General features: G+C 35.5%; 1 protein-coding gene across 1 annotated transcript in view; it reads right to left on the bottom strand.

Annotated features, from left to right (window-relative positions):
- Positions 1-14022, bottom strand: part of tlcd4a (TLC domain containing 4a) — a 74417-nt gene that overhangs the window by 22681 nt on the left and 37714 nt on the right. The window contains exons 4-5 of the mRNA XM_028811122.2: positions 8084-8250; positions 1376-1465 (exon numbers count right to left, since the gene is read on the bottom strand). Coding sequence (XP_028666955.2) covers positions 1376-1465; positions 8084-8238 — 245 coding nt within the window. The 5' untranslated portion in view covers positions 8239-8250. The remainder of the gene's footprint in view (positions 1-1375; positions 1466-8083; positions 8251-14022) is intronic.

Genomic DNA, 14022 nt, shown 5'->3' with positions numbered 1-14022 from the left:
GTGAACATAGTAAGTGCATAAATAATTAAACAAAAAATATTCCACTATCAAAAAGCTACAGAAGTCTAGAGCTTTCTGAACCTTAATATGAGCTAAAAAATTGTTTCTAAATTATTAACATACAAATTGAATTAGTAAATACTTATGGTCTTTACACAGATTATGCGGTCGGGGGGGGGGGTGGGGATCCAATGGACAAAAAATATATATGGCTGCTGGGTCATATTCCCTATCGCTTTGCTCCATAATACAGAACAAATCATATAACCTGCCTGTTCTCTGAATATAATACATGAAAATGAATTTCTGTAAGTTCTGGAGACGTTACATGAAGCAGAAACCTGGAGTGACTTTCTCCCAATATATATTAGTATTGCTATAGGTACTGTATATTAAGTGTATTGGTTATTTTCATAGCACCATACTCAGTCTCTGCAAAGTGACAGTAATTTCTGCTTTTGAGTAGGGACAAGACAAAATTTGTACTACTTGGTGTCACAGTTATAATTAAACTTGTGGTGATTTTGATTTCTCTGCTGATGTTCCCTGATACATCTTAATCATTTTTCCATTCACTTCTTTGTTGTAAAGTGCCACACACATCTAAAAACTGTAAATTCTTCTAGACAGTCAGGCACATACTTGATTGAGCTTATACATGGCTGTACCACAGTAGAAAACCTGGGATCTTTTCAGAAAACACATTATCTGTATGATTGATAAAAGTAAGAACACTGCGGGTCTACAACATTCCCAGGATGATAACCAAACCCTGAGCCGGTTTATAAACCACCTGAATGCAAAATATAACAATATGAACTCTTCAAACTGTACTATTATGAAATTATTTTAGTGTGATGTTCAGCATGAGAGGTCATATAACATATTGGTTACTCACATATGCAATCTTTTAAAAACAAAACATTCATGGCAATTATGTTATTCTATAATTGACATATTCTGAAATAAAAGCTATAATAACATTTCGTTAACTGTGAAAAGAAGTGCCTTAGAAAATATTTCAGAAGTAAACTATGCTAAAAAAAATAGACTCCTGCCACTTTGGTATGTTAAGTAACATTTTTCCCTAACAAAATAAAAATAAGCCCTCACATGGTTATTAGGAATAAATACTTCAAATAAAGCAAATTGGTACATAATTACACAACTGGCTGATATGGTCCTATATTATCATTATTTTACATACTGTAATAATACTGCAAATTGATTCTGCATAAATTTATTTTTCATAAATGTTTTCCTTCTAAATCGTTACAGTTCTGGATGTTTTAAAAATATAAGTTTTCTATCTGTTATATAATTAAATTAGCATGCACTAAATAGTGATGTTAAAAGCAAATGCAATTTTAGTTACCAGACAGGGTCTTCATTGACTGCATCATCAAACATCAATATGTATAAACAAAATATCCCAACAATCAAGGCATGCAGAGTTGAAACAGTCCTAAAAGACACAAAAGATTCCATTAAATAGAAATGATGTTACTACTGCATTTTGTTCTTGCTAGATTTCTTAGGTCAGAAAAAATTATATATTCATCTGCATATGTATATGTGATGCTTCAAATCTCCAGAATCCTGGTTTCAAATTCCTGATCAAACACTTTTGTGTGGAATTGCCATGCTCCCCCCATTTTTTTTCTTCAGGTGCTCCAGCTCACCTGCTACCGACCAAAAGGTGCAGGTTTCCATAACTGGCAATTCTAGAATGGTCCTGTGAGTGTGACAACAACCTGAAATGCAATGGATTGATATCCCCTCTTTGTGTTATTTCCTTGTACCACCTGAACTAATTCCTTATGACCCAGAACTGGATATACAAAAGTGAGAGGATGAATATATTGTATATACAATATTTTTTGTTATTGTTAATAGGAATAAATACTTAATATAAAGCAGGCTGTGTATACACACACACCTTTGTATACAACACACACACACACACAAATGATTTTGTAAACTCTACATAAATGTTCACAAGGTACTCCAATTTTCTTTCAAATCATAAAAATACAAAGGTTAGGCTGCTTAATAGATGTATTTTTGGTTTGGTTTGAATGACTGTGCTTGGTGATAAACTGGTGACCTACCCAGCCTCTAACTTTCTTTGACCTTGAATTGTATAGATGGGTTCACAAAATACATATACTGTATAAATACCATATATAAACAACCAATAAATGTCCATCTGTTTATTAGTGTCTCTGATTTTGGAAGCCATACACTTCATAAAGAAAACAATGCTTACTCTTAAAACTGAAAATGCCAATAAATTGACTTTTAATTTACATTGTGATTTCACAGAGCCAGTTACACAAACAATCCAAAGCCCTCTTGTACATCACATGTAAAGTCATAGGACATGTAAGCCCAGAATAAGAATGAACTTCCAAGAAGACCAGAGTAGACATGGACAAACCTCTTTTCACTCCTACTCAGCTGTATGGTGATTTTTTTATATTTCAAAAGCTGAGAAACATAAAGCTAAATGAAATAAAATTACATAAATAATGTAATCAACAGAATATGAAAGGCGACCAGGAAAATCAAATTTCAAATGCTGTTTACCCCTTAATCAGAATAGAATGCAATAATGCTATATTATTGATTTTATTTCTTTACACTCCATACAAGGTTTCCAGTGTTCATGAAAGAATATAACCACTACAAACTTTGAACATAAATTAATACTAAACCAATCACCATCACCTTTGTAAGGAAACAGGAAGGGAAATCCCCACTTCCCATACTCTTTTAGATATTAGTAGCATTTACATTCACAAACCAGCCAAAATACCAACATAGCATCTACTTCTGGCAATGAAATTGCCCAAGTATTCAATATTTCATACTGTTATATATTATTTACCCTGAACAAATATCAATGGCATAAACCACCTGTGTAGAAGAAGCTGCCACAGCTACTGTATAGCAACCATAACTCTATACAATGACAGAATAGAGAGAGGTTCAACATCCCCTTCTACTTCTACAGTGCCATGAATGATGCTCATATCGAGTCGTATTCAGGTAAAAGTAAATATTTTGATCTTTCCTCTTCCTTGAAGAACTACGTAACTTTACTCGGTATTAACTCGGCTGTAATATTATGAACTGGTCCTATTCTTTTTCTAGATATCATACTTTATACTGTGCATAAAATTTTAACTGTTTGATCAGCTTATGCATCATTTTATATGGACAGCTTTAAGAATTGGTATCCTGCAGATTTTTTCTAATGTTACTCATAAGCCCCTTTGTCATAATGCCCTAAATGCTCAACTTTCAATTCTTTTACTTTTTTTTTTTTTTAAATAATGCTTAAATTACCTACTCAATGTATCCATAAATTATATCTCTGAAATCTAACTCCTACAAACTACATCATAAATCTGCATGAACAGATTATTGCAAAAAAAAAAAAAAAAAATGCAAATAGACATATACAGTACATGAAATTTTTCTTACAAATATTACGTCTTTCTGGTTGAAATTCAGACAGCAGTTTTTAGCTACCAGTAATCTCTGCATGCTTGACTTTGTGAGGAAAAAAAATCCATCCATCCATCCATTTTCCAACCCGCTGAATCCAAACACAGGGTCACGGGGGTCTGCTGGAGCCAATCCCAGCCAACACAGGGCACAAGACAGGAACCAATCCCGGGCAAGGTGCCAACCCACCGCAGAGGAAAAAAAATTAAATGTTTTAAACAAATTCTGGAAAATATTTTCGGGCTACCAAATGCCCTAATCCCTCAAAATGCATTACATCCATATCCTAAGCACTTAAAATGAACGGACTTGGTCTTTAATTTCTCACTGGCACAGAAATCCCAAGTCTGCTGATGAATGGCTACAATCAACTTAAATTTAAAATGACTGTATTTCAAACTCCTTAAAATAAAGATTAAACATTCTGACCAAAACTTAGGGTACTGTGTATAGAACGAAGCTAACACTGCTCATTCTCAAGTTCTCTACATTAGAGCATGGTGGTGACCGCAGGATTGCACGTCATCATTAGAGATGTGGTAACTTGACATTGGTAAAGTAAAAATGGAAGAAGAAAAGTAGAACATATTACAAAAGGAGCTCCTTTCAGTCTGCTAACAAACTAAAGCTCAGGAAAAGACTGAAACTTCAGCAGAACATCGAATCCAGACACAGGTCCAAAGCAAAGCTGATGAAGATCAAAAGCAGAAGGAGGAATGTGACAGAGTTTAGTTCAGTTTAAATACCAAGCATCAAACCATTTGAAAATCTTTGATATGATTTGAAAACAGAGACTGCAAGCTCTTTCAGAAACGTGAAGGATCTGGAAGTAACACTGTTTGAGAAAAGAACCAAATACAACTCACTGTGAACAGTGTGGCAAGTGGGTTGACACCTACTTTTAAAAGACTTAACAGGTGACGTTGTGGTAAATAGTAGCTCAACCTAATGCAAATGTTTGGCTCCTGAGTACTGTATTTACACAAGCTGCATTTTTCAGTTTTTTACTTTTTAGATCATTTTTTAGTTTATTTTTAAACTTTTTTTTAACCATGTGACTTTACAATAGCAATACTGAGTAGAACAGGATATGCAAATGTCATTTAATTTAAACAATTTCAAATGGCACTTTATCTCTAAATATTTTTTATTCATATTTGACAATATGGTTTTATTCTATTTAACAATTTCCACACTAGGAACTGAAATGTAATCCTTCATGCTCTGTGAACCACATTTTAAAGATGCATGCAAGTAAAATGGATATACAAAACAAAGGTTATTGATTTTAATGTACTCATAAAAAGAAAATCTGTAGCATAACTTACAACTGACTATGGTAAAATCTCCCATAACCAAAGCCTAATGTGTTTCCTCTATTTTTCATAAGGCAGCTTTGATTTTAAATTACATCTGTTTGCCCAGATCTGACCATAATGCTCTTCTCTCTAAACCAAAAAATGGCAGTCTGATAACAAGGCGGCAAGTAGGACTTAGCTAAGAGGGGGAGAAACAAAGAGGCAGTCAGTGTAGGCACACCATATAATGCTGTAATACATCAGCTATGAAGTATAATCCTGTTGTTATTTATTTTTAACTGCCAAGCCCAATAACAGGGACCTGGCTAGGCCACTAATGCTTTACCTTTGCATGTCTTAAGGCACTACTATGTAAGCTATACTGAACTCTTTAGAAATGTCTATTTAGGTTTATGGCTTCTAGTCTTGGGGATTCTTTCCCTAAGTATCTTAGTGTAGTTCCATGAGCAGACTTTTTCAAATTTCACTTAAAGAAAAGATTTTCTTATATATAATTTACCTGGAAGTCTATTACATGTGCAACAAGATCCTGATTCTGTTTCGATGACAGTGTCATTTCTTCTACTCCACTAGTCCAATCAGTTCAACTTTACTTATGCAGAAAGGAGTCTTCTGTAGAATACACTGAAAGGTCTTGCATTTAATGCTTCTACTTACTAAGAAAAGTGCAAATATTCTTGTTTGCCTTGTATGATGTAGCCTATTCTGCACACAATATAAAATATAAAGATTGACTGATACTGTAAAAAGCAAAGGAAATATCTAAAGTAAACTTGCCAATATAGACCCTTGTTGGTTATATATTATACAACAAAACCTCTCCCCGAAATAAGTTCACAAGGAAACAATTAACTATCATGCAGTTTGCCAAGAATCCTGAAGAATACATCAACAAGTTCAATGACCCATGAAACATCTACTGTACAGTAAGTCACTAACCTCAGTTCAAGCATAGAGAAACATATATGATACACTCCATCTGCTAACTTAAACCAGGCACACAGGAAAGCAGTACTACTCATCTGCTGTAAACTCAAATAAAAACAGCAGCTTTGTAAATTAATGGTTTTTTTTTAGATGTCACATCAACAGTACACTGTACTATGGTGAGAGTAGGAAGAATGGTTACAAAATTTATATTTCAGAGTAAGAGAAATATTATCTTCATTACAACAATTGCTCTGTTTATAGGATAAAAGCTGACTTTTGACAAAAATCTACAAGTTTGATGAAGACAGGCTTTCCATGAACTTGAAATAAATTAAACTTCCTAAAGTACAACTTAAGTCACACAGAGGCAATTCAACTCTAGTCCAACAGGCATTAAGTTAAAATGGATGGGTCTACAATCATTTATAGTGGTTTCTACTTTTTTTTAATTTAGGTACATTTCTATTTGTAGAATCAAAAGAAGCGATGCTGTTAAAATTTAAATATTTAAAGCCTTCAACAAAGTTAAAGAATCATACAAGAGAAAAGCTAACATTAACTTGAAAAATCCCAAAAACAAGGAGTGGCAACAGAACTGAAAATTAATACTCAAATATAAGCATTGGCACAGTACCTAAGTAAATGTATATACCGAAGGGCACACTGGAGGGATTATATGTCTTGACTGGAAGAAGATATTAAGGATAGGGTGGCTTGGTATGTTCAGAGCAGCATGTTGCCACTGTGGCCCACAATATGATAAGCAACATGATAATGAATTGATTACATGTAAATTAGAAAAATTACTATTTGCCAAATTAGTTACTTTACAGAAAAAAAACATTTTAAAGGAATTTGTTAACAGAAATACCAGTTTTGTATGTACTGGAATACATGAAAACAAGCTAGCAACACAGCAGCTTTAACTTTAGTTGTGTTACGCTACATTGCTAAAAGAAGTATCTGTCTATTCACCAAATGATTTAATAAAACCAACACACTCCATTTCCAGAGTTCAGGGGAACAAAGTCTATCCTGGCATGAAACACTCATGCACACGGTTATATTTGGCTGATTAGTGCTGCCAAGCCTAACGTGTCATTGTGGTTTAAAAATTTGACAAACTGATTGTATTAAGGCTTTTCATAGTGTGGATGAAAGGGGGTGTCTCACACTCAAAAACCCAGACCACAGCTAAATGACATAAGTCTCTGGTTCAAAAAAGTTCTTTTATTTACAGTAACAAAATGCCTTCTTATAAAGGTTCGATAATGTATTTGTTAATTCTACACAGACAATGGTCTCTAACTTTCTCCCAATTCCTCATCCTCCTCTGCAGGCAAGTATTGTTCTGCTATTCTCTTGAATCCAGCTCTCCTGGTTGTGGAGGAGCAACCTCTTTTAAAGTAAGACCTAAGCACACCCTCGAAGCACTTCTGGGTCAGATGGACAAAGGAAGGGCATGTGACTGTGACTGCCAAGTCAGACGTTTTCCTTTCTATTATCAGGGAATAGTATCATCAATGAGCATGAACATGAACATGAACAGATACAAAAGCTCTCTCCATGATGCATCAATGGTGTTGTGTCACATACTGCTGCAATAAAAAATATGGCAGGCATATCACTTGGTACAGAATTCTCACTTGGATTAAATGTTATAATTTTACATCATAAACATTTACAATCCGTAGTTTAAGAAACACTGCTCTAATGTCTCGAAATGTGTCAGTGGAGTCTATGCTGCGTTGGAGATCTGAGTACTGTTTTAAAAATTTGTTTTTCCTGTATTTTTTCAGTACCAGTATATGCACAGCTCTAACGTAGAGTTACCATAAAGTTGCAAAACGTATATAAATATTCATGATTTTCTGCTGCATGATGTTATTTTATCCACTAGATGACAGCAGAATACTGTTCCAAGAGTAACTGGAACTAAACACTATAAAGTGGATCATTATACATAACCCAGAGTCTGACTTGGACTTAACCATAGTTACACGGAATTCCGAGCCCAAGTCACGCTCAGGGTTAACGTCACGGATGTCAATTATTCTGAAGTAAACATTAAAATAATACAAATTTCTGTTCAGAATTTCCTTTCACTTGTTTGGTAATATAGTATTGAACTTTTCCTTCTGCCACTTTTGTCAGGCTTTGACAAAAGTTAAGAGGTTATACCCAACACATGACAAACCAACTCAGGATCCTAGATTAGGACCCTACTGCAGCCATGCAATGGGTGACACCTCAGCACCACACTAGTTCCATAGACAGACCTTAATAAATATCTTATAATAATTGTAAACATATGTACAAACCTGGAATTCCATTCAATCTTCTGTTTGACACTGAGCTTTTTGAATCCAGAGCTGACATAAATGGACATCCATGGGCTGATATAATGAAAGAGGATTTGAAAGAAAAAGAAACTTGCCACAGCGATTCCAAGAATCAGCTGAGTAAAGAGATCCATTGCAGCTCAACCCTGTGGGGAAAAATAAAAAAGTCTAGTGATTTTGGTGAACAAGGCTGCTATTCACAGACTTTTCCCACAATCGTGATGTATTACATCAGAGGATTTACATTGCAGTAAAACAAACACTTTATAGGCAAACATGTGCATAGACAGAACACATACATTTTATTTGGTTGATGTTTGTTTATGGATTTGATGCATATATCTAAAGAAACATAAAAATCACAAGTGGTTTATTATGTATATCAAAGTAAACATACAACGACTAACCAAAGAGAATATATCTGTTTAAAGCATAATACCTAACAAATGATGCACTATATAGGCAGTATGCTGACACAGTGGGTAGTGATCTAGCCTTAAAGATCCAGTGTAAGGCATTTAAAACCTGTAATATTCACTACCTTTATGAATTATGCACATCCTCTGCCTTTCTACACTAATTTTGCTCCAACATCCCCAAGCCAAGTGTATTAACTTAAAAAGTGCCTGTAAGTGTGCCCCAGATTAGTGAGTGTGGTGTGTGTGAGAAAGAGACACAGAGTAAAAGCCCTGCAATGAACTCCCATCCCATTCAGGTTTGACTCCCAGTGCTGCCAGGACAAGCTTTAGACACCATTTCCCCAAAAAACTCCCCAACCCCTTAAAAAGAAGAATCTGAATTGAATTAAGAGTGTTTTTATTAATTACATAGCTATAGTTAATTTCTCATAATTAGGTTAAATTTTTGCATAAGGTGGTGCAGTACTTATTCACCCACTGAATCTTGGAAAGCTCCATGCTTGATGATGTTGTAAACTGTTGGCAGACTTTCTAAACAAGTTACTTAACTTGCTCCAATGCTACAATGCTCCAATATACAGTGGCGCATCTGTCCCCGGGCACAGCATCCAGGGGGCACCGAATTGATGTTCCCCATTGCATTTTGGCAAACAGGAGGGGGCGCAAAATCTTCAGTTGTCCCCGGGCGCTGAAAACCCTAGCTACGCCTCTGCCAATATACTGTAACAAAAAATGTCACCAATTGAAACATACCCTAATTTTTTAAGTCGCCTTTGTTAAAGGCATTTGACAAAAATATAAAATAACAACAACAACAATAAAATGGCAAGTATCTCCTTAATCTTGATTCAACGTGACAAGCCTTTCTCCTCTGAAGTGAACTGCATTCTCTGTGAAATTTTATTTTAACATGATAGTGAGAGGGCAGCATGGTGGCGAAGTGGGTAGCGCTGCTGTCACACAGTTAGGAGACCAGAGTTTGCATGTTCTCCCTGTGTCTGCATGGATTTCCTCCGGGTACTCAGGTTTCCTCCCATAGTCTAAAGACATGCAGGTTAGGTGCATTGGCGATTCTAAATTGTCCCTAGTGTGTGCTTGTTGTTTGTGTGTGTGCCGTGCGGTGGGCTGGCACCCTGCCCAGGGTTTGTTTCCTGCCTTGTGCCCAGTGTTGGCTGGGATTGGATCCAGCAGACCTCTGTGACCCTGTAGTTAGGATATAGCGGGTTGGATAATGGATGGACGAAGGATAGTGAGATATTTCTTAAATTCATAGCAAAATATGTGTCCCTCAATACATGACCAGAAATTGGCTTAGCAGCATATCTTAGTGGTCTACCTGTGCATGGGCCTCATCCTGTTTTGGAAGAATTAGATTATACAATTTTTTGCCCATCCTTATGCTTTTTTCTTTAGTGCAGTTTTGATTTTCACTAGTTTGATTTATCCTTTGATATGGCAGCTGCCCACATTAAGTTAACCGGAGACTCTAAATTGGCCAGATGTGTACACCGATGTGTAAATGATCAGTACAACGACCTGGTGTCCCACCTACGTTTGTCTCCTGCCTTCTGCTCAGTGTTGCTGGCGCAAGCTCCAAAATGTACAGATGTGGCAAACAAAGTATTAAGTATCAAAGTTTGATTAAACAAGTAAAATTGTACAGCAACCTGCAATAATATAATAATTTTGAAGCTTTTATGGAGTTTGCGTACAAGACTTAAATAACTTTTTTATTTGAAGGAAATAACACTGCATACATTTAAGTCAAAGTTTTACAACAAATGACCTCATAGACAGCACACATGAACACAAGAAAGATAAAAGTTGAAAAAAATATCAGAAAGTTAAAAAAAAATTTAAAAAAAAAGAAGGAAAGTAACAAAACAATGCCTTTTTCTTACTTGTTTCAATTACCACCAGCAATGGTTGGTTACACTAATAGATTCACTGCATTGTGTAAACAAATAGAATTTTTTTCCATTAGTATTGTATAATTCATCAGCAAACACTGTACTGACGAATTTTAATTATGAAATCTGTACTCAAATCTGACAAGAAGCTTACAGTGCGTATTTTTTAATTTGTACCTGAAGGAGACAAACAACTCAAATTTGTCTCTGTACGCTAACACACAGTGGCAAAGTTCACAGAGCCGTTGCCTGAAATAGAATATGTTCTTAAATTGTATAAACATTAGAATATGTCCAATCAGTGATTGACCGATGGCTGCTGGATTTAAAATTGGTCACAGACATATCTGAACTAATGAATGTTCAGCTACAGAGCTAAAATAAAAAAATTATTTACACGATCAGCAGTGTCAACATAATCAAATGAAAATTACAAAGACTCTCAAGTAAACTGTAACATTAAGACCAGCGCAACTTTAAGCATATGCATTAACAGCTTGAGTGTTAGGTGAAAGATTCACCATACTGTATCTCAACAGTGCTCATCACATTGAACCAGTTCAAAACCTTACATCTGAGCACAATAATTGTTTCACTGACTTCACATTACAGTACTGTGTTACATCATATTTGTGTTTCTCAACTTGCTCAGATTTAAATGTGGGAGACATAGCCTCAAAAGTTGGATTACACCTTCACTTCAACATAACAGCAACAGAGAATTCAATTTTCCATGTGCAAAGTAACATTGAAATGAAAGCTAAGGTAACTGAGATGAAGATGAAGGCTAGAGATCTAGTGTTGGAGAAAATGTGCCATAACATTTTGTGTTTTTTCAACATCCTATATTTATTATTTATGACAAATCTGCATTATTTTGCATTAATATAATCAAGTCAAAATATACACCACTATGTCTGTCAGAGACTATGATAAACCAGAAGTTTTTTCTCAGTGGCACTGGCAATGCTTACCTTAATATAGTATAATCTTTTCTTTAAGTGGGGAAACATTACTAGTTCACTGCTGCCTTGCTTTTATTTGCTGTAAACTGGATATCTCAGTAATAGATATTACTGTTGTATGGATGGGATAGCAGGTTACTTGCTGCTTGTGCTGATCGACACATTTACAAAACAAAAGACGCTGATGGAGAGGTGCAAAGGAATTTAAGGTGGGCCAGGATTATGAGTTTTTTCTTAGGCTTCAGGGATTCTAGTGTTAATCAAGAAAATTCTATCCATACTGACATTTTCTGCTCATCAGAAGCCAGAGCCTTTTCCAACAGCACATTGCAGGTACTCGTTCGACACATGAAGAACTCACTCAAACACAGCTAGCTTAGACTCTCCACTCAACCTAACACTCACATCTTTAGAATGTGGCAGGGAAAATACAGTACATGGACAAAAACCCATGCATACATGGAGCCAATGCAGAAACTCCACAAAGGATTCCAACTCGGTCTCCTTTAGCTGTGAAGAAGCAGTGCTAACCACCACAATGCACCATATAAAGTATCCATTTATTAAAATAATAGATTGATTCAAGATTTTAAGCTCCTTCTACAACAAGTAAAAGCACAAGAGCTGTTAGCATGAGGTCTAAAAAGGTGATAGGAAGAAAATGCAGCAAAACTTTTGAACTGAAATGTGCCACCAGTTTAGTTATATTGTGAACTCAAACTGCTTCCCACTATCCCTATTTGGTTTGAAAACATATCGCTGGCATCCCAGCCTTAAGCTTAGAACTGCCTGTGTGTGTCCATTCCTCATGACAGATGCATTCAAGACTACGTAAATTGTCTCGCTTAATGGAGCAAAGCTGTCTTACTAACTAGTTTTATTAAATATGGTTATGATAGAAAAACATCTGAAACTTTTCTTTCAGAAGGACATAATTATCCTTTGATCCTCCCAATTAATGAAATGCAGCATTTTTATAAGGTTGAAAATGTTCAAATGTTAAGCACCTGCCTATTTATTCACCAGGACTTGCTTGTTATTACACAACAAGAAACATCTCTGGCCTAAAGATTGTCTCACACTTCTTATAACTGAGGATCAACTTACTAACAGTTCTGAATGCAAAAGGACTATCTGTAGCTTATAAATTGCCTAAAATTCTTGTCATGGCCCATGTGGATGTGAATCAATAGAGGAAATTAACAGAAGGCAAACTGCATTGTTGTGCTGCAGCAGGTTTGCAGTTGCAGACAACAGTTGTTTCTTTGAATATAAGAGAACTGCGGCCCAGAAAAAATAAGTTTAATCTTTTAAACATTTTCTGTGACTGTTAATCCAGAAAATCACCGTCACTGAAAGAAGGATAATTTAAAGTCATCAATTATCCTACAATGGACACCTTTGAGATGTGTTATCTAATCAATGTCAAGTCTTACATGCAATACAGCAAGTGCTGTATACGGTACATAGTATTACATTTTTTCCAAATATTGTTAGAAAGGACATTATGACAGAGATGAATACATGATTCTCATGAATTGCATTGCCCCCAAACCCTTTTTCAGCAAGCCTAGTATTTCTTTTCTAGGCCGTGTTTCATGCAGTTTTTACAGCATGTGATTGCCTCAAGCAGCACTTTGGTGGGCAGTTTCATGCAACAGTATTTTTTATTAACATCAGGAAACAATAACACAAAAAAAGAAGAGAATATAAGCCTTAACAATTACATAAATATCCAATGTCTTATTCTTAAACTACCTTTAAAAATACAGTGAAATATTTTCAACTTAAAAATTTAAAATTTTAAATAATGCTGTTTGCATTGCCTTGCTGCATTGTGAGCTTCTAAGAATCAAAAAGACCCTTGCATATTTAGGGGCTACATGGCAGTGCATGATATTGCATTCATTTTCCTGATTTGCATACTGACATTTTCTGCTCATCAGAAGCCAGAGCCTTTTCCAACAGCACATTGCAGGTACTCGTTCGACACATGAAGAACTCACTCAAACACAGCTAGCTTAGACTCTCCACTCAACCTAACACTCACATCTTTGGAATGTGGCAGGGAAAATACAGTACATGGACAAAAACCCATGCATACATGGAGCCAATGCAGAAACTCCACACAGGATTCCAACTCGGTCTCCTTTAGCTGTGAAGAAGCAGTGCTAACCACCACAATGCACCATATAAGGTATCCATTTATTAAAATAATAGATTGATTCAAGATTTTAAGCTCCTTCTACAACAAGTAAAGCACAAGAGCTGTTAGCATGAGGTCTAAAAAGGTGATAGGAAGAACATTTTCCTGATTTTCACATACTATATTGTGAATATCCTGACAGTCATTTTGTAAAATTTTATTAATTTCTAGAATGTTATTAAGGCGTTAGTCACATGCACCATGTCTGTTAAATGTCTAAGTTTGTAATGCATGTGTTTAGTTGAAAGGGGCAGACGCCTTCTAGTTTGCAGGACAGAGCTGGAAAATGTCTAGTTATTTAGAGTAGCATACAGGATGAGCAAAACAACCAGGTCTAGATTCAAGTTCAATTCTGCAATTGTAAAATTCAATAAAACAGTTTTTGGTGGGGTAGGGTGAAACAAGAATGGTGAAGAGT

The sequence above is a fragment of the Erpetoichthys calabaricus genome, chromosome 10 (assembly GCF_900747795.2).
Source record: "Erpetoichthys calabaricus chromosome 10, fErpCal1.3, whole genome shotgun sequence".
Classification (NCBI taxonomy): domain Eukaryota; kingdom Metazoa; phylum Chordata; class Cladistia; order Polypteriformes; family Polypteridae; genus Erpetoichthys; species Erpetoichthys calabaricus.
The sequence above is the reverse complement of the archived record's forward strand: the minus strand, read 5'-3'. Positions and strand labels throughout refer to the sequence as shown.